The sequence below is a fragment of the Quercus robur genome, chromosome 9 (assembly GCF_932294415.1).
Source record: "Quercus robur chromosome 9, dhQueRobu3.1, whole genome shotgun sequence".
Lineage (NCBI taxonomy): Eukaryota > Viridiplantae > Streptophyta > Magnoliopsida > Fagales > Fagaceae > Quercus > Quercus robur.
In genome coordinates, this window is record NC_065542.1 from 13,833,147 (window position 1) to 13,858,148 (window position 25,002).

The 25,002-nt window shown below is 35.8% G+C and overlaps 3 protein-coding genes across 4 annotated transcripts; 2 read left to right on the forward strand and 1 right to left on the reverse strand.

Moving 5' to 3' along the window:
- Positions 1-1,631: 1,631 nt before the first annotated feature.
- On the forward strand, positions 1,632-8,213 carry LOC126700043 (N6-adenosine-methyltransferase non-catalytic subunit MTB). 2 transcript variants are annotated; one of them, XM_050398022.1, is made up of 7 exons: positions 1,632-1,758; positions 2,471-5,263; positions 5,605-5,688; positions 5,840-5,944; positions 6,171-6,279; positions 7,068-7,219; positions 7,692-8,213. In XM_050398022.1, the coding sequence occupies exons 2-7, from the start codon at positions 2,567-2,569 to the stop codon at positions 8,127-8,129; spliced, it is 3,585 nt and encodes a 1,194-aa protein (XP_050253979.1). In that variant the 5' UTR covers positions 1,632-1,758; positions 2,471-2,566; the 3' UTR covers positions 8,130-8,213. The 2 variants fall into 2 exon arrangements, with proteins under 2 accessions (XP_050253979.1, XP_050253980.1); XM_050398023.1 differs by having other exon boundaries at positions 1,664-1,758; positions 2,487-5,263.
- Positions 8,214-10,083: 1,870 nt separating this feature from the next.
- Positions 10,084-14,636, reverse strand: LOC126699506 (sec-independent protein translocase protein TATB, chloroplastic). The gene is made up of 6 exons (XM_050397364.1): positions 14,270-14,636; positions 14,044-14,165; positions 12,957-13,016; positions 12,708-12,861; positions 10,537-10,680; positions 10,084-10,398 (listed from the first exon to the last, which is right to left on the reverse strand). Exons 1-6 carry the CDS (start codon positions 14,499-14,501, stop codon positions 10,337-10,339), a joined length of 774 nt encoding a protein of 257 aa, XP_050253321.1. The 5' UTR covers positions 14,502-14,636; the 3' UTR covers positions 10,084-10,336.
- Positions 14,637-21,244: 6,608 nt separating this feature from the next.
- LOC126698565 (uncharacterized) lies at positions 21,245-24,782 on the forward strand. Its single transcript, XM_050395882.1, has 2 exons — positions 21,245-21,663; positions 22,999-24,782. The coding sequence occupies exons 1-2, from the start codon at positions 21,571-21,573 to the stop codon at positions 24,406-24,408; spliced, it is 1,503 nt and encodes a 500-aa protein (XP_050251839.1). The 5' UTR covers positions 21,245-21,570; the 3' UTR covers positions 24,409-24,782.
- Positions 24,783-25,002: the final 220 nt, after the last annotated feature.

The following is a 25,002-nucleotide window of genomic DNA, read 5'->3' on the forward strand; positions in this document are numbered from 1 at the left end:
TGAAAGGTAACAAGTGTCAAAAAAGGAGGGAGGTTAGGTAGAAATGGATGGTGAGGATGTGATGGAGGTAGAGGTATATAAGGAAAGGAGAGAGCATTGGAAAAGGGGATCGAAGAAAGAAAAAAGAAACAGAAAGAAGAACATTGGGAGAAGAGAATGAATAGTTCTACTTTTTATGCAAACTCAGTCTTCTCAGGAGCACTTGTGTAGAGCCTGAGACTCATTTGCTTTTGAATATAAACCTGATTCTTCCTTATAGTTGTCCTCGGGCAGAGTCCATTGTTGTTGTTCTTTCCCTCCCCTTACAAATTTTATTGGTTTGGGCTAGGTTTGAAAGGCACAACCCATTACTCTAAGTGGGATTGGGCTACAAATTTTTGGGTCCTTACATGTGTTAAAAATATAAAAAAACGTGCAATTCAATAGTTATATTTTCAAAATATATAGTCATATTAATTTTTTTAGTTGAAATTGTAACTTTAGACTACAAACTTACTTTATCCTATTTAATAATTAAAAAAATAAAAAGCAAATAACTTTTCAGTTTGAGTTAATTATAATGCCATAGGCCCATAAGTTGAAAAAAATTCTATATATGTATAAAAAAAATTATATAATTTATCCATGACCCAATTGGTTTCTACTAAGTTAATGTTATTAATACCGTTTCAGTTTATCCATTGGAACAGAATGTTTTAGTAACAGTCTATTTCAATGTACCATTGCATGCTATTTCGGTTTTGGGGTTACCAATATATATATATTAGTGATTAAAAAAACCCATTTAATAAATAATTAAGGGTTTTAAAGTTATAAGTAAATATTTCAACTAATATGTAATCTTTAAGTTAAAATACCAGTTCAATAATAGCAACAACAACAACAACAACAAGAAGTATCAATTCAATTATATATAGAATATAATAAGAATAATAATATGGAAAAAAAAATGACAAACCTAGATGTTAATTTTAGTGGAGTTATATTTGTACTACATAAAATCACACAACTTGTGCCACAACTCGTCCACGTGGCGAGTTGTAAGTGGTAGGGAGGTGATAGTGAATTCATGTAGGAAAACTTCTCTATCACTCACAATTCGCCACGTGAACGAGTTGTGACACAAATTGTTTCACTTTATGTGACACCAACATAACTCATTTTAGTGACCAGAGCATTAAAAGATGTTTAAAATCTTCTCAAAAATAGAAAAATAAAGATAAAAGACTGAATGTTTCCTTTTTATTGTAAGTAACATGGGGCTCACAAAAACAAAGAAAAAAATAAATTAAAACTCAAGTGGACAAAACAAAAGAGCTTTAAAGGAAGGACTAATGGAGTATTACTTGGGCTCACAAAATCAAAACAAAGAAAATATCTAAACAGTAGTGGGGGACAGCAGTACAAACACAGTGACACACAAATAGAAAAGAAGAGGTACGTAGTGGACTGAAACGGCCGAAATTTGTATTAACTACCGCTAAGGGTGGGCTAAGTAAGATTGGTCATGGGCTTTGGCTTTTTAGTCTGGGTTTTGTTTGTTTGGGTTAGAGGAGGCCCATGTGTGTGTTGGTTTGGGTAAAAGAGAAGGCTGACATGGGTTAGACTCGTTAGAGTACTAAAACATTTATTTAAGATTGTTATTTTTGTTGTGTCTTTGAAAAAACACAACAGCAAAAAAAAAAAAAACCCCATTAAGAGGTTTTTCACTTTCTTCTTCTTCTTTTTCTTCTTCATCTCTTCAATCCCAAAACTCAGGTACTCTCTCACTCTCACTCATGAATTAATTGTTTTAGGAAATTCAATTTTTTTTTTGGTTTCACATGGCCATTTTTTTAAGGATTCTGTCTGCTTTAATATTCAAAATCTAGTATCTGGGTCCTGTATGTTGTTCCATTTTGTATCCGAGAACTAAAAAAAAATTGAGTTTTTCTATGTTGTGTTTGGTGGCTGAGAAAAATGTTAGGGAAAGACAACTGACGAACTATGAGTATCAACCAAGTATTGAAACTGGGTTTTCATGTAGCTTAGCTGGGCATCTGGCGAATTCTTCAAATTCGATACTAAATTTTTATGTTCAATATTGTATCTTGCTTCTCTTTCTTTCTTGGGTTTCTTGGCAAACAAACGGAGGGTTTGGTTTGGTTGTTTTATTTGGTGCAATGATGGGTTCAGATGTTGGGATTCAAGTTTTTTAGGGTTTTTTTTTCCCCTAAGTTCATTGGGATTTGGGTAGTTTCGTTAATTTTGGTCTGAGCTTGCAATTTTTAACTTTGATTGTGGTTGAATGTTCATGTGCTGCCAAAGACTACTACAATGGGATTAGCCAATTTTGTGTTTTATTGGTTTTGAATCTGAAGTCATTGGACCTTAGAGTTCAAGACCTTTTATGTGAATGGTTTGGGTTGGTATTTTACTTTATCTCCTTGGCTTCTTTCAAATTTTTTATTTCATTTTGATTTGGTTTCAGGATTATTTGTTGATAGGTTATTCATACATATTGACCTGCTGTGGAAGTAAGCTCATTATCTAAAGTGTTAACGGTAATTTGACGGTTTTGCTTACGATGGATTCACCTGAACGAGGTCGTTATGCGAAACGGGATGTAGAGGATGGTTTGGATGTGAAGAGCGATAGGGCTGTTGATGATGAAGAGTGGGAGGGCAGTGATAAGAGAAAGCATAGGTCAAGTAGGTCAAGAAAACTGAGCAATGGAGAAGATGCTGAGGGGTTAGATGGAAGAAGAAGAAGCTCTGGGGATAGAAATGAGGGTCGGAAACGGTCAGGTGGATCTAGTAGAGCGGGTAGTGATGAGGAGGATCACGACTCAAGAAAAGAGTCGCGCTCTAAGCAGATCAAGAAAAGACAAGAAGAGAATACATTGGAAAAGTTGAGCAACTGGTACCAAGATGGAGAATTAGAGAACAAGAAAGATGGTGTAGATAAGTCAGGGAGTAGAGGGCATGGTCGAGCTGATGAAAGTGAGAAAAGAAAAACAGCGTCCAAGTTTTCAGAGCACGAGGGTTCTCAAAGCAGGATTAAAAGCAAAGAAGAAAGATCCCATGATGTAGAGATTGAAAAAGTGGTTGATAGAGATTCCAGGTATTCAGAGAGGAGGGAAACTGGTCGGGAGAAGGGTCATGGATCTTCTGAGGAGCTGAGAAATTCGAGGAGAAAATGGGATGAATCTGATGCTGGCAAGAAAGCCGAAGAAACTTTTTCCGAAAGAACTGAGCTTAGAGACCGTAAGTTGTCTGATCCTAAGTATGAGAGTGCTAGAGAGAGAAGCGTGTCTGCTAGGAATGAACCCAGTGAGAGTAAAAGCCGGGGTGTTGATTCAAACAGTGAGAAGGGTATGAAATCTAGCAATAGAGAAGAGAGAAGAGCTGATGCTGAGAGGAGTAAGAGCAAGGTGAGATCAGAGATACTTGAAGAAGATAATAGGGCTAGTCCCGTTACTCATGAAGACCGATCAGGCAGGGAAAAAACTGAGAAGCATAAACAGCAGAGAACTCCAACTCAAGATGTTGCTGAAAGCCGGGACAGAACATTAAGTGCTGATGAAGATAGAAATATGCGGATGAGGGATAAAAATGCAAGAGAAGTGGGGCATTCCAGGAGGTCAAGGACCCCTGAGAGGAGTGGTAGGCGCCATCAAGAGACAGATCACTCTGAGATGGATAGTGAAAGAGGTTTCAACCTCAAGCGAAAGGAATTGGAAAAGGATGGTTATAGGGATGATAGATTGAAAGGCAGAGATGATAGCTGGAGTGATAGAAATAGGGACCATGAAGTTTCCAAAGAGAATTGGAAAAGAAGGCAACCCATCAATAGCGATAAAGACTCAAAAAATGGTGATATTGTTTATGATCATGGCAGAGAATGGGAGATGCCAAGACATGGTCGTGAGAGGACCGACAATGAAAGGCCTCATGGCCGGTCTGGTAATAGGAAAGATGGAAGCAGGGGTGAAGCTGTGAAAACCTCATCAAACTTTGGAATTTCAAATGAGAATTATGATGTGATAGAGATTCAAACCAAGCCTCTTGATTATGGAAGACCTGATTCTGGATCCAACTTCGCCAGGAGAAATGAAGTTGCTCAGCAATCTGATGTGAAATTAACACCAAATGATGAAGAATGGGCATATATGGATGACAGGGCAAGAAGGAGTGATATATATAGCTCTGGGCCACCTGGTGAAGATTCAAAGGAAAGATATACAGATGATGGTACCTCCATGCGAGATCAAAATTCATGGAGGGATGACTTTGATTTCCATGGAGGAAAAGGTAGGGGCCAGAAAGGTGCTATGTCTGGTCGCAGTGCTGGTGGCCAAAGTTCCAGTAGTGGTTCACAACCTCCTTATGGAAACCAGGATCTAGTGTCCTTCAATAGAGCTGCCTCACAAGGAGTAAAAGGGAATAGAGTTGGGAGAGGCGGAAGAGGTAGGCCAAGTGGGAGAGACAACCAACAGGTGGCAATCCCATTGCCAATAATGGGATCGCCTTTTGGACCTCTTGGAATTCCTCCACCTGGACCAATGCAGCAAATTAACCCTAGTATGCAACCTGCTCCAGGTCCACCAATGTCACCTGGTGTCTTCATTCAGCCATTTAGTCCGCCTGTTTGGCCTGGGGCTCGAGGTGTTGATATGAATATGTTAGCTGTTGCACCTGGCCTCTCTCCTGTTCCTCCTGGACCATCAGGTCCAAGGTTTCCTCCCAATTTGGGGAATTCACCCTCTGCTATCTATTTCAATCAACCTGGCCCTGGCCCTGGCCCCGGGAGAGGAGTAACTCCTAGCATTTCTGGCCCTGGTTTTAATGCTGCTGGGGCAATGGGACGAGGAACTCCACTTGATAAAACTCCAGGGGGTTGGGTTCCACCTAAAAGTAGTGGGCCTCCTGGTAAAGCTCCTTCTAGAGGAGAGCAGAATGATTACTCTCAAAATTTTGTTGACACTGGTATGCGTCCCCAGAATTTCATTAGAGAGCTGGAGCTTACAAATGTTGTTGAGGATTACCCTAAGCTTAGGGAGCTTATACAGAAAAAAGATGAGATTGTTTCTAAATCTGCTTCTTCTCCTATGTATCACAAATGTGACCTGAAAGAGTTTGAATTGTCCCCAGAGTTCTTTGGAACCAAGTTTGACGTCATTCTTGTGGACCCCCCATGGGAGGAATATGTTCATCGCGCTCCCGGTGTGGCTGACCATATGGAGTACTGGACATTCGAAGAAATAATGAATCTTAAGATCGAGGTGATCTTTTTGCACATAACTTTTTCTCCCCAATTGTCTTATAAATAGAAATAAACGTATTCTTTGTACTTGTTCAGTGTGTGCCTTTTAGAAGTAATGGTAGACTTGCTACAAGTAATTCTAATCACTTCATCTTGTAGACTGATAAATGCTAAGAAATTATATTATCAGGTTTATGATATGATAATATCCATACCAACAAACCTGAATTGGAATTTTATTATGTAACTTGCATTAACCTCTGGGACAATGAAATGACCATATAGACAATTTGCATGTATTGAAATAAATTTCTTTCACTTTTGACTCACCTGTCTAATTTTTTGTTCTTGTGTTCACAGGCAATAGCAGACACACCTTCTTTTATCTTCCTTTGGGTTGGTGATGGTGTGGGCCTTGAGCAGGGCCGTCAATGTCTAAAGAAGGTGTATAATCAAGCCTTTAGATTTTTTTATTTTATTTTTAAAAAATTTTATAATTACATATAGGACTAGCCTTTTCTTTTTGGCTGCAATTTATATTATGAGATTGATTATGTGTACCTTTAAATTAATAATTCTTTTTTGGGTGCTGTAGTGGGGATTCCGTAGGTGTGAGGATATTTGTTGGGTGAAAACAAACAAAACTACTGCAACACCAGGGTTGCGTCATGATTCTCATACTTTATTTCAGCACTCAAAGGTTGGTTCAATGTTTGCCTTGTATGTTTTGAGTGTCTGTAGTACTTATATATAAAAAAAAAAAATTTTGAGTGTCTGCAGCTTCATGTTGCTGCCTCACCTATACTTATCAAAAAGGGAAAAAAAAAAAAAATTGCTGCCTTGCATCCTTTCTTATTTCATTAAATGCTTTATTGATGCATGTATTATTTTCCTAAATTGTTTGTTGTATCGTCACTATGGCAAAGGAACACTGCTTGATGGGCATAAAGGGAACCGTTCGTCGCAGTACTGATGGTCACATAATCCATGCCAACATTGATACTGATGTAATAATTGCTGAGGAGCCTCCTTATGGTCAGTATCCCTAGTAATATCTTTGACACCATTGACCTATGTTGCAGAAACTCTACCATAACTAGACTTAAGTTTTTACTTATCAAAAAAAAAAAAAAAAACAAGACTTCAAATTTTCTAAGGAAAGCATTTGATTTTATCATATTTGTAATGGTAGTAAAGGTGAACATACTAACCCTGTTATGGTCTAGTTGCTGCTTAGGACTGGTAGATCCTAAAAATAATTTTGAAAAACAGTAAAGCAACATGAACTGGCAATAATGTTTAGTCTCATTCTAAAAAACAGGTGCGTTTTTAGGGTTAAAAAAAAAAGGGAAAAAAATTAACCCTGGAAAGGGGTTTCTAAAGCAATTTTAATATGTATATATATGGAGAGAGAGAGAGAGAGAGAGAGAGAGAGAGAGAGAGAGAGAGAGAGAGAGAGAGAGTGACTTCAGATAGAATAGAATGGAGGAAAAGAATCGCAGAAAAAATATTGTGAATGTCTAGAATTTACATATAGTAATTCCACTATATTTGAAGAAAATGATGGCAAAAAGGAAACCTCGCAAATGGTTTAGAGGTTTACGTGGGTTTCATTATTTTTCTTAATTAGCGTAGTAAACAATTTTGGCATGTGATTGTTGTTTAAAACTGCAGCATACTATTTGTCGTTTAAAATTGCAGCTTAATGATTTGCATGACATATCTTGTTGTTTACAAACATTGTTATTATATTTTTAATGGTTTATATGTATAGTGATGAAATGATCTCTTTTGACATAAGGTGTATGCCAATGGAATTGCAGGTTCAACCCAAAAGCCTGACGACATGTATAGAATTATTGAGCATTTTGCCCTTGGCCGCAGAAGACTTGAGCTCTTCGGTGAAGACCACAATATTCGGTCTGGATGGCTGACTGTTGGCAAAGAACTATCCTCGTCAAATTTTAATAGTGAGGTATGTTAATCAATATTTGGTCTTAATGGAATTATCTTACAACATTAACATACTTGAGCATTTGGCACTCGGTTCAGATATCAGAATTTGACATAGAATGGGGACACATTTCTTACACATATTTGATCTGCCATGACTTATATAGTCTTATTATTGTCCTGTGCAAAGTAACCAACCAAAAAATGACTGATGCAGAAAATCTACTTCCATTAGAAAACACTGTGCTGAAAAATAGGCAAATCTTGCAGACCTCCATGTCCCAAAATCGGGATTATTGTCACTATGCCTTATTTCTATATATAATGGAAAACCTATCATCACCATCCTACAGTATGAATCACTGATTGGATCAGCACTATCTATGAAAACAAATAAAGTTTAGGACCTTAATCCTTTGTTCATACTTGTTTCTCGGGTTCTATTGGTTTGTTTTCCTAACCACAACTCTGATTTGGATTTGGTTGGCATTCAGGCATATGTCAGGAACTTTTCTGACAAGGATGGTAAAGTTTGGCTGGGAGGGGGAGGACGAAATCCACCTCCAGAGGCACCTCATCTTGTTGTGACAACCCCTGAAATAGAGTCTCTCCGGCCCAAGTCACCGATGAAGAACCAGCAGCAACTTCAACAGCAGCAGTCAGCATCCATCTCCCTGACTACGCCCAATTCCTCCAATAGAAGGACTGCTGGAAACTCACCTCAAAATCCGGGTGCTCTTGGTCTAAACCAAGAAGCCAGCTCTAACCCCTCAACTCCAGCTGCTTGGGCCTCACCGATGGAGGGTTTTAGACGAGAAGGGAGCATTATGACTTCAGATGATAAGGTTTTTGATATGTATGGCGGGTTTAGTGGGCAGGGAAATCAAGACTATCTAGATTTTGAGTCTCACAGACAAATGAATTTGTTGTAACAAAATACTCGGTATAATAATCTGCTGTTTTGTAGCATGTAATATTTTTTTGGCCTCCAATTTAAGTGGAAAGAAAATTCCATATGTTTTGTGCGTGAATTCTAATTGGCTCTAAGTCTCATAACAGCTGTGGTTTGAATGGCCTGGTGCGAGTCTACACTGCTTGCCTTTTCTTTTCTTTCTTTTTCATATTTTTGTTGTTTGAATTAAATTCAATAGATTGGGAATGGAAGAATCCTGGGCATCAGGTGTCATCGATGATGCGAGTGTTCTGCCTAAAAACCAAGAAACAATGCAACCTAACACTGAGTAAACATATTGTAGGCACAAACTATTTTGGTAAGTCTTCTGTTCAGGACCTACAAACATTTCACATGAAGAGTAATGCTACAGACATAAACTATTCTACAAACATTTTACAAACTGCTGATGTAGCATTACCCTTCACATGAAAACATATGGCATCAGATCATTGGCACAAAAAGGTAATAAAATTTTAAATATAAATAAGGAAATGTTTTAAATTTAGAAACCAAATGACAATGCATGTTGGCTGAAGATAGTTGGAGTGGTAGCTGCACGGCGTTTTGTCTAAGGGTACGTTTGGTTGGGTAGATTGTAGGAATGATGGAAAAATAAGGAGTGAAAACAAGAGGGAAATAAATTTAATGAGGTGTTTGGTTGGATAGATTATTGGAAGAAAAACTAGTGGGGCCTGTCAAAATGTTCTCTCCAATTTGGGGAGAAAATTGAAGGGAAAACCGGTCCTGCCCAAGGGAGTTAATACCGTACCGAATGCTGTACTGATTTGGCCAGCGGTATGATGTATTTCGGATATCGGTCAGTACCAGTGTACCGTTTCGGGTTTACCGCTATTTTTTATATATATATATATATGTGTGTGTGTGTGTGTGTGTGTATTATAATAAATATAAAAGTTTACCATAAAACATTTCCTTAATTTAGAACTAATTATTCATGGTTTTAGACTTTAGTATCAATTAAAAAAAAAAAAAAAAACACAATATAAAAAATAGAAAGCTTAAAAGTTACTATTGCATACTAAGAAAACAAATAATACTAATAAGTTAATGCAAATAAGTTATCATTCTGCCTTAAAAAAAATTCAAAAATTACAAAAAAAAAAAAAAAAAAAAAAATTTCAGTACTGGCCAGTACGCCTGGTACCGGCCGATATTGCCCGAAATTGGCCGGTATGGCTAGTATTTAAACCGGTACAAAATGTTGATGTTTTGATACCGGTATACATACCGGTACGGTACATACCGGCCGGTACGACTAGTACCGGTACGGTATTGACTTCCTTGGTCCTGCCCTTGAAAGACAAAAATGCCCATGTGAATCGGTTTGTGACTTTGTTGTTTTCCAGTTTTCTCTTCTTTTAAAAAAAAATCTTTTTCTTCTTTTGTTACGGTGTAACGGTTTTCAGTTGGGTTTTTTTTTTTTTTTTTCTTAAAGACACTCATGTGAGGTGAATCGCATTTGGTTGGCAACCACAACCGGAGAAGTAACACATTTGGAATGGTTGTCACCCAAGAACAAAGCAAATTCGTGCCTTTGGAAACCCTTTTCAACAAAATTCATGATAACTGCGCATATATTTACATGAAACTGAGTTGATATTAGACTATTAGTACTCTTCTCAAGGCGCACGCAACAATCCTTCTCTAAGATGGAGGGTAGGAATGGATAGATATATAGGAAATGTGTTGTTTATCTCTGTGTTTCTAAGATTTGTTTCTCCTAGTCACGGAGGCCTCACCAGGCAGACCACTGATGGGCCAATACGCCCAGCTGAATAATGCACACACTATATGGTGCACATATAATATGCTCAAGTTCCTTTACTGTTTACCCCTTGGCTCTTTTATTTTATTTTATTTTAAATTTCTAAATGATCACAACTATGCTTTGTGAGGGGGGGAAAAAAAAAAAATCTAAACTCATTTCCAAAATTTAGCATTTCTTAGCTACTTAGCTACAAAATCATAAACTACAAGTTCAGTAACACCTAGAACTCGTGCATGACTGTCCTCTTGAACCAATATAGAAATTCTAAATCTCTTGCAGTTAACAAAAAATAAATAAATATACTTTTTCCCACTTTTTTGCACCTATCATCATATACATGGAGTTACATGTCTCACTGTGAAAAGCCTGAGGTTTCATGTCTCCTTTTTGAGGTTTCATGTCTCACTTCCAGGCTTTTGAGGTGGAGGCATTGTGGTGGCAGCTTCTCGAATGGTAGCTGATAACAAATTATACACATAAAATTACAGATCGAAACGCATGTGTATACAGAGAGAGAGAGAGAGAGAGAGAGAGAGAGAGAGAGAGAGAGAGAGAGTGTGTGTGTGTGTGTGTGTGCTGTTTAAGAATGACTAACCTTGGGGCTGGCTTTGAGTTTCCAAATTGCCTTCTACTGAAGGTATCTGGCCCTGCTGTTGGGCAGCAGATGCCTTTAGCTGCTCTTCTGTGATCTTTAAGTACTCTTCAGTGGTGTATGCTCTTTTTGGGGATGAATCACCATCTGCCATTTTAGAGAATAACATGGTTCTGTCAGATTTGTTTAAAAGGAAAGGAGGGTAGGGGAAGGAGGTTGGAGTTTCTGATTGGTCTTGAGGATATGAAGTAGCAAAAAGCATCTCAAATGGAACTAGAATTATCATTATTAACTAACGCAATGAGTTAAATGATCAGTGGAACACTTCTCACACAAGCAGAAAAGTTAAATGACATAACATGCAATCATTAAAAAAAGGAGAGGCTAAATTAGAAATTGCACTCTCTAACTTTGCCTAAAATTCAATTCAGTCCTATAACTTCAATTTCATTCAATTCAATCCTCTAATGGATACTAACAAGAGGACTGAGTTGAATTCTAGGCAAAGTTAGAGGGTGTGATTTGTAATTTAGCCAAAATAATACAATAGTGTGGCTAAATTCAATGTTTTATTGATATTGCTCTGGGCTCTTAGCTTCTTTTTTTGGCTGTAAGATTATTTGATGAAATTTCAAATGGATAGAAAATTTTTAAATCTTTCTAAGACTTGATTATCATGATCATGCAGATATCTCAATCATTCAGTTTCCTATCCTAACAACTGTCAAGCAAGTATTTTATACACAAGAATTATTCTGGAGTGTGAAATACTGTTTCAACTGCCTAAATCAGTAAGATCCCAAATGAAAACCACCGAATAATCAGACAGTCAGTATTTTGTGTTTAACCAAAATAGGTCTATAAGAGAGTTTTTAGTATCAGATATTTGACCCAGCTGGGCTAAGTTGGGGCTCATCAACTAGAAGTCAAGAATACAAACCAAAAGTTTTACCCTTTCCTCTCTTGTGGCCTTCTACAAAGCAGTAGCTTCAATCTTCTTATCAAAGCTGTCAATGAGCTCTAGCTCAAATGGTACCTTCTCCCTCCATAAGAAAGGGTGTAGGGTGACCTTGAGCCTTTTTTCTTCTTCTTTTTTCCCCTACTTAAAAATAAAAATCTTATTGGAGAGACAGTTCTTGACATGCTACCTGGAAGACATTTAGGTTTTTTATTAAGAAGAAGATGGAAAAGAGAGAATCTGAAAATTTAGGCATTACAGTCAGAGGTTTCATTTTGGAAGGCAGTTGAAGGACCTCTAATGATTTTTAGAAGCATCTGTTAAGTTGATAAAATTCTTAGGTTTTGAACATATCTGCTTATCAGACCCCCACCCCTGCAAATCAAAAAAATAAATTTGGCTCCCTATCGAGTAATATTCTATGTGGTTTGAATGGACGTCACATACTTGAGAATTTTTCTAGATAGGAACAGGGTTTACCTTGATAACTATTTACCTATATATAAATTAGAATGGCCATTGAATATGCTCATTCTCCTAATTGGTATTTTAGTTAAATTAATTGCTTAGATCTTTCCTTTTTTTTTTTTGATAAGTTGCTTAGATCTTACTTATGCTCCGCATTAGAGGTCTAGTAAACTTGTTAAAACTCTTACTCACCTTTTAGCAATTTAATGTTTCATTTAAAATCACTAAATTGCTCTTTTTGGGTGACAAATGCAAATGTTCTGCCTAAAACACATAAATCATGCAACCTAATACTCAAGTAAAAATACTGTAGGCACAAACTATCATGGTAAGTCCTCTGTCAAAGGGCTCACAAACATTTGACATGAAAACTTGTGGCATCAGAACATAGGCTTATAAAGATATTAAATTTCAAAATATAAGGACCTCTCAAAAATTAACATAATATATCAATTTCTTTGGAAAGTGTGAAATGTTCCCAATTAACATAAATCTGAACTCCAGTTGATTGATTCTATAGAATTAAATTTCCAAAATGACAACAACATGCTTCACAGTCAGCACTCATATTTGCCATTTCTGCATAGATAGGAAACCAGCCAATGCTGGCATCTTTTCTAACAAGTATTTTTGTATACTTCAGGTTCATATGAAATGGTACTACTATGAAAATTAAATAAGGGCTCAATTAACAATAAAACAATATAAATTTAATGTAATGTAGATGTTGAATGACTTAATTACTCACTCAGATCAACTACAGTCTGAGAATCTTCAGTGATGGTAGTGGAGGATGGGGTTGATGTAGCACTGGGTTTGATGGAACTGTTAGTGTTTTGTGTTGAAATGTCATCAAGACCAATCTCCCGTTCAAGGGTGCTCTTGAATTCCCTTGAAACTTCCTACGTATGAATAAAGAGGGCACCACTAATAAAATCAAGGCTTCTCATGAGTGAGGTAATCAAGACAAATTCAACCAAATGTTTAATGCTTCAACCTGAAGTTCTTTGATTGTAGGTTGGAATGCACGTAGAGTTTTGCCCAAATTCCGAGCAACCTGCATTTAGCTAACTTAAATTGAGATACCAAATAGATCATCCAAAAGAAGCACACACACACACACACACACACACACAAGAAGTACAAATGCAAGCATGTCTAGGCACTCAGAACCTGCATTATTTTAATTTGCCACTCCTCAAGTCTCACTCCAGGTTCTAATGTGCTCAGAAAAATAAATATAGAGATCGCACAACATGACAAGCATGTAATATAAGCAAGCATTCCATGACAGTCAATGAATATTCTAAATCTCCTTCAACTAATATGCAACTTAAATTTGTATCCAGAGAATCAAGAGCACCACCAAAATTACAATTAGCCCAGCTATCACTAACCGCAACTCCAGTTTCCCAACTTTTTGGTATAATAGAGCTAGTTTCCCCCAGTTTTTTACTAATGTACATGTAATGATGCGAACTTCAATCCTTGTGTGTCTTTTCGATGAATAAAGAATACAAATATGTTTCTCGACATCATATATAGATCCTTTGTATGAAAGGTATCACTAACACCTTAATTATCAAAAAAGAAAGGTATCACTAATGCCTTACCTACAAAGCACCCAAAAAGAAGTAGACAAAAGAGTACAGTAGTCCTCATAAATTCTGTACTACTGCATAAAGGAAGAAGCAGTGAAGCTAATTATATATGCCTCTGCTATAATGCCATATTTTCTTTTAACAGTGATTTAGTGGCAATGAATTAAAGTACAATGTTGCATAGAATTCTAGCTTTGGTGTGTTTCCCATAATGCTTGTTTTGTTGTTCAGAATCTGGGATGTAACTATACGAATATAAATGGTAATTGGGAACAAGGACATAACTATAATACCTACCAAATTGGTTTTTTTTTTTTTTTTTTTGCAGAATTGCATAAAACAAACAAAAAAGAAGAGAAAAGGAAAATCATAAATACTGGGTTGATTCAAATAAAGATCACATACAAATATGTAGACTATTAACAGTTTAGTAACCCCTCAAATGTAAGACCTGAAATTTTAAATTTTATACAAACAACTCACCTCAGCAAGACCTTTAGGACCAAAAACCAACAAAGCCACCACCCCGATGACCAGAGCCTCAGGTGCTCCAACCCCAAACAGAGATGCATAAACCACCTTACCCTTACATCTCCCTTTCCTATCTGCACCACCATCATTTCAATTTCAAAAGAAAGCAAAGCACAGATTCCAAACGGATTCAACTGACTTGAGAAAACAAAGCACAAACCCAGATGAGATAAAGTACCTGACTTAAGAGGCTTTGGTGTGATTGAGATACCCAGATGCTTTAAACCACTCCATGGGGAGAAAACCCCGAGACCCAGTGGAGGAAACCACGTGGAAAGATGAAATTTTGGGGTTTTGGGGTGTGAAAATAGAAAAGAAGATGAGGTATAGATGGCTGATTTTGTAGTAAAACATGAAGATGAGAATGTGGGAGTACAAATTGCTGAGGCCATGACCATGTGTGTGGTCATTTGAAAAATGATTTGCTTCTTACACTATACTATAGTATCTGATTTTTGAGGTGGCTTTGAGTCATGGCCTTTGAAAGCAGTCCAATATTATCTTCATCATGGAAAGTAAGAACAGAAGCTGTTTGGAGTCTATTACTCTTTGGACATCTCTGTCACTGTGTGTTTTGTTTATTGGAGTGGGGCTGCGAATTGGGCTTTGACCATGTGACCCAGAAGTCCTAGCTCATTAGGCTGTGAAATCTACCTGACTAGCCCAGTTGACTAAGATTTTTTTCTTTTCTTTTTTTTCAATAATTCAATAGTTTGGGCGAGAGAATTTCAATCTTGAATATCTCTTTTGAAAAACACCGTAAGGTATCAATTGAGATATAAGTTAAGATTCAAAGTTTTAAACAATTAAAAATGAGAAAATATTCTCTTATACTCATTTTACATCCACTATTTTATATAATATTTACAATTAATACGTTGATGTATACATTTTAAAAGGTAATCTTAAGGGTCATCAAATAGCCCATGGCTCATCGGGCTAATGGGCGGCCTAGCCTGTTGTTATTGAGGCCATAGGTAGCCCACTAACCCAGTGGGTTAGGCCGTGAACTAGTTTTTATACCCATGGGTACCCGATGGGCTAGCCCAGTAGCCCAGTCCATTGCCCAGTCCAATAACTTAGAATTTATAACAAAAATATATAGGAGGTGTATGAAGGGTTGATCTTGAGATATTGTAGAGGAATTTCTTAAGAGAACTCTCCCAACCACAAAGATACTTAAAATAATTGTGCTAAACTTAGTTTATTAAATATATATTTTTCTAGTAGTCTAGCAAATTTGAATTAACCATTTGATATTTTTTTTATAAAAGATAAAAATAAAAAACTATTTGAAGCCTTAATAAAAAATATTAAATAAGTTTCCATCAACAAAACAAAAAATTAAATTGATTTGACTGTAAAAAAAAAAATTGTAATTAAGTATTAAATTCTTTGATTCTTTCCTTTTAAAAAAATAGATTGATTGTTCCTTTATAAAAAAAATGATTCTTTCTTTATAAAAATAATAAAATAATATGCTAACACAATCTCATTAGTAGCCCATTAGGCCTAACCTAGTAGCCTAGCCCGTTTTAGACAAAATGGGCATTGCCCATGGGCAGGGTCATGGGTTGGGGTTTTTTCTTTCGGTCAAACCCGACCCGGCCCGTTAACTAGTTAATAGCCCATTATGTCCAGTCCATTGTGCCCTTGGGTCAAGTAAAAATGGACCGGGCTAACCCGACCCGGCCCATTGATGACCATTAGGTAATCTCTATGTTAAAAACATGAAAGTGGACGAGAGAGAGGAAAAGCCCAATGAAAAAATTAAAGAAAATTTTTTATCAAGAAAACCTTGTGGGGGTATCTCAATATGGTGGTATGTGGTCTAAAATGGTCTAAACTTGGGCCCTTAATGCGTCAAATGGCTAGGGAGGGCTATTCTATCTCAGAATCATTCTGAAATGGGTTAATCAATATTGGGCTGGTTATGAACTGGACTGGTGAAGTCCTATAAGATAGTTATGTTAAGAGATACTATTCTGGTTTTGGACTGACCATGGGCAAGTACAATGGCCCAATCACCTCAGCAATGGTAAATGATTTCTAAAAAGTTAAATCTTTTTCTTCTTCCTTTTTGTTATTCTTATGTTATACCTAAGTGATGTTCTATTCCAAGATTTTTATTTTTTAATTTTTTAAAGATAAAAGATAGTGAGAAAGGGAGAGGTGAGATATCATGTGTTAATATACAAAGTTTAAAGATACTGATTTGTAGACTATTGCAAATATACAGAGTTTAAGTCTCATCATTATCTTTTATTATCTTTATCCTTCTATATATACAAATATAAGAAAATATTGAACATGGTCCTATGACCTATCACAAATTGTTTGGCGGATAGGTAATATATTAGTGCCTATAGAAACTGTAAAACGCTAAATAACAAAAAAGTTTTGCAAAAGATTTTATCATTGGAATGCTTTTGCTGTCAATCTAAGTTCAAATAGATTTTTTAAAATTTTTATTTTTATTTTATTTTTATTTTTATAATTTGTATTTTTTCCCCAATTTCTTGTGAACAAAAAAAATAGGCGGGGCCAATTGAATAAGGAGTGCTTGATCAACCCACAAATCGTGCACTTTTTTATCCTTAAGGCCTTGATAAAGATGGGTTGTCTACAATATGCCTGTGATGCTTGAACTTTGCTTATACTGTATACAAGTGTGAACCTAGCATTTTGATTTTATCATCACAGGACTCCTAGTAGTATATAAGAGGGATCTTGAAGCAATATTCTTAGTAGCTGAATATTTTCTGGTTAATATATTGACTATAAATCTGAAATCAACCCCCACCTACTTGATAAACTTGAACATGTGGTGTGCTGGTTTAGCTCTTTGCATTGTAGGACCATAATCACACTAAGCCACCCCATGACAGGTTCATCTTGTGAAGTATCTAGTAGTCTCCAGTGGACCCAACAATAAAGGTAGTTAGGTGTTTTTTTTTTCTTTTAATCTTTTTTATTTTTTTGGTTTTTTTTTTGGGTTTTATTTATTTATTTATTATTATATTTTTTTTAAGTGAAAGTTGAGAGGGAGTTTCATGATCACAAAGATGAAAATGGAATGTCCCTAGGCCAAAATGGCTACTAACCTAATTTTATGTGTTATTTTAGATAAAACTAAAAAGGTGAATCATCATGAATCAAACAGCTTTTTTTCTTTTTCTTTTTTAACATAACAATTCAAGGAACATATGCATCATGTTAAATAAAGTGAATCTACTAATTAGTAATTACTCCTAATAATATCAATATATTAGAATCTCATCAATATTAGAAATTAATTATCAATAATAAGCTAAGAGAGAGAATCTCAAATATCAAAAATTAATTATCAATAATAAGCAAAGAGAGAGTTAAGACAAAAAAGTGTCTCCTATGCCAATCTCATGAAACTCATGTTTCACTAGTATGTGGGTTTCACGTATTCCAATGAGGCATGAATTTCATGAGATTGACACATACGATATTTTTCCAATTGAACAATTTAACTCAAGTCATCCTAACATGTCTAGAGGTGGAAATTTCTAATAAAGCTTTTTAATGCGGTAGATAACTTTTTTATTTATTTATTTTTATGGGGTAAATAAATTATTTATTAAAGAAAAATTGGGGGTTGGATTGGATAACTGATAACTTTACTTTAAAGAGCCTTTTTAAACCAATATTTGTTACCAAGACCGGGTCTAGAAAAGTGAATCATGATGATAATTCTGATTTCTGAGCTAGTCCAAAATCTACTAAAAGATACATAAAAGGTTAAAAAGCTAAGAATAATCAAACACTCATGGAAAGGTTAAAAAGGTAGAAGTTCAGCAACAAAGTTCCTTTTGAGAAAGAAAAGAAAAGGGAGAGACTCTGTGAGAGAGAGAGAGAGAGAGAAAGATGCTGCAAAGGCCAAAAGAGTGAGAGTCTGGGTGTGTTAGGATATCATTATCAGAAAGCAAAAGGATAATGGGTAGTAGAGGGGGAACCACTCGTGTAAAAGAAGAAAAGAAAGAAAGTTTTTATTTTTTATTTTTAGTTTAAGAGCTAAAAAGGACTGTCACCATCTTACGCACGAGGGGTGCGCACAAAAATCCATCAAAAACAACACAAAGTGGAACTGCACACGTGCACTACTTTGAAAAAAAAAAAAAAAAAAAAGGTTGCTTTGCTCTTTGTGTTGTAAAAAAGCAACAACAGTTAAAAAGAACAGGAAACATACTTTCTGGACTGAAACACCCCTCGTTCTTCACTATTTATATGCCATGGGACTTTGAGTACAGATTAGGTATTTGATTTATCAATGCTGCTAACGGGATTGATTTAGTTGGTAAGGTTTGAATACTTTGTTCAAAAAGTCTAGATTCAAGTCTCACTACCAACAGTCTTCTTTTGGTGAGCAATCTATTAGTCCAATATAAATCCTTTCTGAGGTTTACGGCTTGCCCTCTCTGATATGCGGTAACCTCTCCTCACCTAAACTGTTTCTTTTAGCATAAAAAAAAAAAAAAAAAATTATCAATGCCTTACTTACTCAGGTAACTTTTTGGGTAGAAATTGAAAGCTGAACTACTGAAATATATGTGTACAACACTACAAATAATTCATGGTCTTATTTTCTCCACATGTTTGGCACTTCCTTTTTTTTTGCTAGGTTGTTTGGCTCTCCAATTACTTATTCTTCATCATTTTTTTATACGACAATGATAATATTGGAAAAAAAAAATCCTTCATTCAAATAAAGGTTTAACCTTGCTTCCTAGGTGATATTTGTTGTGAAAATATAATGGACATAACATTTCTATTTTTGATTAACCAGTTAGTTAAATAGTTGACTTATCGGATAAATACCTACCTTAAATGAATTAAATTTGAAGGCACTGGTATGGTACTAGCGTAATAGCTTTCATGCCTAAGTCAGAAAAGTTACGAATAAGAAGAAATAATTTGGTGAAATGAAAGTAGTCTCGTACTTATCCTTGATGAGAGTTCATTCATTTGTACGATTTCTTGTCTCTAGTCATTGTTTCCTTATGGTTTTAATGGGCATTAAATGATGGCCATAACACCCACCATAATGTATGTGATTCAGCTGATTCTTGGTGTATGTAATTGTTGCTCTCCAAACTTGGTACTTAGCCCTTAATACTGGTTATCATACTTGTCAGAATGCTTGAGTTTTTTTTTTTGAGATCATCTCATTATCTGTTTGGGCCCCAATACTCGAACTCACTAAGCTTATATTGTCCATGATTTTATTTTTTTTCTACTTAAACTCTCTTGTCAATTTGGTCGAGCCATTTCTAGGCATTAATGACCTTTTCTAATCGTGGTATACTCACTTTTTCCAAATCGAGAATTGAAATCTATTTATTAATATCATAAATGTAGATTGCCCTAAAATATATGGAAGTTTCCTTAAAATTCTAAAATAAATAAAAACTATTTTTAGATTATGAGAATAAACAATATATTTCATTGACTATCCTCTAAATTTACAGTTAAAAAAAAAAAAATGCAGGCGAAAGCACACTCAATTTTTAAAATTTGTTAAATTTTACGATTGTGATTGGTCAACATCTTTTATCCATTATTGACTTATATCACTATAACCCACTATTTTTTATCAACCACTCATAATCGTACAAGTTAATAAGTTGTGAAATTTAATTCAAGAATAATTGTGTCGAAAATATTGTTGTTAATATCAACGTTACTCAGCAGCATATATTGACATACAAGTACTAATAAATGGGATGCCACACCATTAATATGTTGTCACGAGAGTCGTGTGTTTTGAGCTACAACGTTCAGAAAAAACAGGAACATAGAGTAAATAACAACAATTAAGTCACGGGAATCTCACATGCACCCACACCCACCTCTCGTTTGGTTTTTGCCATTAAAGTCTTTTTTTTTTTTTTTTTTTTTTCTTTTCTAACGTTTAAAACTTTAAAAAGCCCACAGTCAAAACTTTTATTTAGTGGCATCATGGGCAAATTTGAGACCAACTTATGGGCAATTCAGTCAATACATCTACTGATTACTATAAGGCTAAAAAGCATGATTATCTTTAATGAAACCCACGACGATGCTACTTATGCAACAAATCTTTGTTATTGGATGTTTGACTTTAAAAAAGATTTAAATAATTGCAGATTTCAAAAAAAAAAAAAAAAAATAGTGCAGAAAAAGAGAGAAAGAGAACGAGAGAGAGAGAGAGAGAGAGAGAGCAGACAACTCCCCTTTCTCAAAGGAAAATGTTAGGTCGAGCGTATTCCCATCTAACATGTCTCATTGTCTGAGAAATGACGCGTTAATCCAATAATTCTATGCATTCGATTAAATAATATCATTTTAAGATATATGTCGTATATATATTTCTTTCCAGAGCACTAGAAATAAAAATAAGTTAGGATATTGCTATTTTAGAATATATGTCATACTCGTGTTTCTTTTAATGCATAATAGTATTGAAGATAACTCAAAATTTTATGGATTTTTTTTGGCTAAAATGTAAATTAAATCCATTAAATTTGAGTGAATTATATCATATTCATTCAAGATAAATTATTGTTTTTTTCATTTGTATCTTCAAAATATTCTGTCAATTTATTCTTACTGTTGTCTGCTTTGCTAATAAACATATAAAAATTAATGATGCATTTAAAAATTACAAATTTCTAAATAAAAATATAAAAACTAAAACAAATCATAAAAGGACAAAAATAGCTTGAAAAGTCGAAAATGATATTAAATTTTTAAATAAAGTAAATAATAAGATAAAAATTTTATTTACCAATTTCGAAAAAAACGACTTCTTTTTTGGACATCCCAAATTAAAATAGATGCCAAACAATTTAGGACGGAAGATAAAACAATTACACAAACCATCAAATAAAAATCCTTTTTTTTTTTTAACTTGCAAATTACAAATAGTAACAACAAAAAAAAAAACTCAGTGGAATGATTAAAAAAAAAGGGTAGATAGAATGATGTAGTAGTAATAAAAAGTTAGAAAGAATCAGAAAAAATGGGAACATAAAAAACAATAATTTTGATGGGACCCAATTATCCTTTCATGATGACGTGGTCACGATTTAGCGCAAAAATGGAGGAAACCGGAGAATAAAACCAAACCAATAGTCCACACATACACACATACATACTTCACACACACACACACACACACAGAAAGAAAGAGAGAGAGACTCTGAGTTTTGATTTCTTGGTTTTTTATATAATAGCAGTGAGAGTAGTGACCGTTTCGTGCTCTCTCTATCTCTCTCTGTTTTTTTATTTTTAATTTTGTTCTGCCAGATCAAAAACTAAGCTCTATGTTCTCAAATCTCGCCGGAAATCCAACCGTTTTTTCACTCGCCGGAAAATCCAGTCGCCGTGAAAGTTGTTGTTGTTGTTCCAAAAAGCAGAGCTTTGTTTTTTTGGAAATTGGAAAAGCTGGATTCGGATCGTGAATCGAGGATGAGAAGCGTGAATAACAGCGTCGAAACTATAAACGCCGCTGCCACAGCTATCGTCTCCGCCGAGACTCGTGTCCAGCCCACCACTTATTCAGTAAGTTAAATTTTGATTGCTTTTTTTCTTTTTCTTTTTTGGTCCTTTTCCTGTGTTTGGGAGCTGAGAAAATTGAGGAAAACGAAAGAGATTTATACTTTTTTTTTCGTTTGATTTTCTGTGATTCTTTTTGCTGGTTTCTTCAATTGTTTGTTCTGTTTGGCCGGTGGGAAAATGCAAGAAAGGTAGAGAATCTTTTTCTAGAGAAAAAAGGTTGTTAGGATTAGTTCATTTCATGTTTATTATAGTTTTATTTGGCGGGTGAGATGAAAAATTGTACGGGAAGTTGGATCTAATGCTTGTTTAGTTGTTTCTATCTCAAAATTAAGTTGATTAGTTAAGTAAGATCCAATTAATTAAAGGTTTTAGTAAAATCCCAGTTCTTATATAGTGCACAGGATTATAAATTTTAATGCTTTTTTGAAATTACTTTTGGATAAATATATGGTATATTTTTATGTTAATCATTCAATTTGCTTGGATGCTGAGAAACCAAGGGAAAGGAAAATGAAGAATATTTTTTAAAGACAAAATTTGGTTCAGTTAGGTGGGTTTCTCGGTTTGCTCAGGAAATATAAATTGTGAAATTCTCTTTTTTTTTTTTTTTTAGAAATTAAAATCTATCTTTGTACGGTAACATTCCTTGTGGTTCAAGAAATTTGTTCGAGTTGTCGTTGTGCAATTCCTGTTCTGTGCATTCTATTGATTAGATTGCAATTTTTTTTTAAAGGTGATATGACTATAATTTTTATGTGACACACATTGCGCATTTGGTTTTAGAAAAGTAATAATGTTTTGATGATCCAGGACTTCAATTGAAACCTGTACGGTTGTGTGTGTGAAATTCACATATCATACTCTAGGTATAGTATATTGGAAGAAATTGTCAAACATTCCTATATGTTAAGTGGAATTAAATTTTCATTCAAATTGCAATGATATAGGGTTGCTTAATTTGCATTTGATGATGATTTTGGCTTGATTGAATGGGCCAAATGCTGAAATTATTTAAAGTTGGTATTGAATGTCCAACACAATGATGAAGAGGGTTGGATCTGTGCTTAAAATTGTAGTGAGGGACTGAGGGTTGTATCTGTGCCACTGGTGCATCAAACTACTCTTGTTGTGTATATGCACACACACACCCAAGTGTGCAAAATTTTGTATGTGTGACATCTTTTATTGAAGTTCACTAGGTGAGTCTAGCTGGGTTTCCCTCTTTTGGTCTCTACTGTTGTGTACTGAATGATTGTGGGTCTTACAAACCATAGAAGAAACGATATTTATGTTCCATTTAAACTCGTAGTAATTCAAAATTTGTTTTTTATTTTACAGAAAAGAAGATGGGGAAGCTGCTGGAGCCTATATTGGTGCTTTGGATCTCAGAAGAGCAGCAAGCGAATAAGCCATGCTGTCCTTGGTCCTGAGCCAGTGGTATCTGGAGCTGCTGTGCCTGCTAATGAAAACCCAACCCCCCCAACTGCCATTGTACTACCCTTCATTGCCCCTCCCTCTTCTCCTGCATCCTTCCTACAGTCAGATCCTCCATCTGCTTCCCAATCACCTGCCAAATTCCTGTCTCTCACTTCTCTTTCTGTCAACGCCTATTCACCAGGTGGAACTGCATCCAATTATACCATAGGCCCTTATGCATACGAGACACAATTAGTCTCACCCCCTGTATTATCTACATTAACGACCGAACCATCTACTGCTCCTTTCACTCCCCCTCCTGAATCTGTGCATCAGACAACACCTTCATCTCCTGAAGTGCCATTTGCTCAACTGCTAACGTCTTCACTTGACCGCAGTCGTAGAAACAGTGGGACTAATCAGAAGTTTGCATTATCCTATTATGAATTCCAGCCTTATCAACAGTACCCAGGAAGCCCAGGTGGCTACTTAATATCACCTGGGTCAGCAATCTCGAATTCTGGAACATCAACTCCTTTCCCTGATAGACGCCCTATCCTAGAGCTCCGCATGGGGGAGTCTCCCAAACTCTTGGGCTTTGATCATTTTTCAGCTCGTAAATGGGGTTCAAGGCTAGGTTCTGGATCTTTGACCCCGGATGGTGTGGGGCTCGGTTCAAGGCTAGGCTCTGGATCTTTGACTCCGGATGGTATGGGGTTGGGTTCAAGGTTAAACTCTGGATCTATGACACCAGATGGTGTGGGGTTGGGCTCGAGGTTGGGTTCTGGATCTTTGACGCCTGATGTTATGGGCCCTGCCTCACGAGACAGTTACCTTTTGGAGAACCAGATTTCTGAAAGTGTATCCCTCACCAACTTAGGGAATGGATGTCAAAATAATGGAACTATAATTGATCACAGAGTATCATTTGAGTTGACAGGGGAAGATGTTGCACGCTGTCTTGCAAATAAATCAGCAGCATCTATTAGAAACGCATCAGAATCTTTACATGATATAGTTGCAGAAGCCCCAACTGATAGAGAAGGGATAAAAACAGACACCAACAATTGTTGTGAGTTGCCTATTAGTGAAACATCCAGTGAAACACCTGAAAAAGCTTCAGAGGAAGGGGAGGAGCAGAGCTATCGGAAGCATCGTTCTGTTTCTCTTGGATCAATCAAAGAGTTCAATTTTGACAACACAAAAGGAGAAGTGTCTGATAAGCCCACCATTGGCTCTGAGTGGTGGGCAAATGAAAAGGTATCAGGGAAGGAAGCTAGGCCTGGCAGCAACTGGGCTTTCTTCCCAATGCTGCAACCAGGGGTCAGCTGACATTCAATTGATGCAGCAAGGCTTAACCTCTACAACTTTGAGATAGTTCTATGATGCTCAAATCACTAATTCATCTGGATGTAAATCTGATGGTAACAGTGAGTGGAAAACATAGTTTGGCAAGCCAGGGAGAAAATGATTGATAGACGATTTGTTGGCAGAGGTGAGACTTATGTTTTCAGTTCCCTTGTGACTCTAGAGACAATGCAGAGAGGAAATAGTTTGATGGGATTATTAGTATGGGTACTGATAGATCATTCTTTTTAGTATTTTGTTACCTCATGTATACAAGAAAGAGCATTCACATATAGGTATTATGTTGTGGATTATTGTTTCTTGTCATCTGTAATAATAAGAAATATCATTCTTCCACACTTTTTTTTTTTAATAACAAGGGAACCTATCTTAAGAAGAGCCCTTTGGGCTCACCTCTAACCAATAACCTTCGGGCAATTGATCCCACCTGTCAGAACCAATTATAAAGTGATTCAAGGGCATTTACCCTCGACGGGCTAAGCAATTTATGCTCATGTCCAGGAGCAGTTGTGATGTATCTGATTATTAGGACAGTTCTGATTTCATTGATATATCTTC

Excerpts from the sequence above, each read along its gene's own strand:
- LOC126700043 (XM_050398022.1), top strand. The coding sequence starts at position 2,567 with ATGGATTCACCTGAACGAGGTCGTTATGCGAAACGGGATGTAGAGGAT. Across the intron at positions 6,280-7,067 it reads TGCTGAGGAGCCTCCTTATG|GTTCAACCCAAAAGCCTGAC; the intron begins GTCAGTATCCCT and ends ATGGAATTGCAG. Across the intron at positions 7,220-7,691 it reads CGTCAAATTTTAATAGTGAG|GCATATGTCAGGAACTTTTC; the intron begins GTATGTTAATCA and ends GTTGGCATTCAG.
- LOC126699506 (XM_050397364.1), bottom strand. The coding sequence starts at position 14,501 with ATGACCACACACATGGTCATGGCCTCAGCAATTTGTACTCCCACATTC. Across the intron at positions 13,017-14,043 it reads GTCCTAAAGGTCTTGCTGAG|GTTGCTCGGAATTTGGGCAA; the intron begins GTGAGTTGTTTG and ends AGCTAAATGCAG. Across the intron at positions 10,681-12,707 it reads TCAGACTGTAGTTGATCTGA|ATGGTGATTCATCCCCAAAA; the intron begins GTGAGTAATTAA and ends CTAAAATGGCAG.
- LOC126698565 (XM_050395882.1), top strand. The coding sequence starts at position 21,571 with ATGAGAAGCGTGAATAACAGCGTCGAAACTATAAACGCCGCTGCCACA. Across the intron at positions 21,664-22,998 it reads TCCAGCCCACCACTTATTCA|AAAAGAAGATGGGGAAGCTG; the intron begins GTAAGTTAAATT and ends TTTATTTTACAG.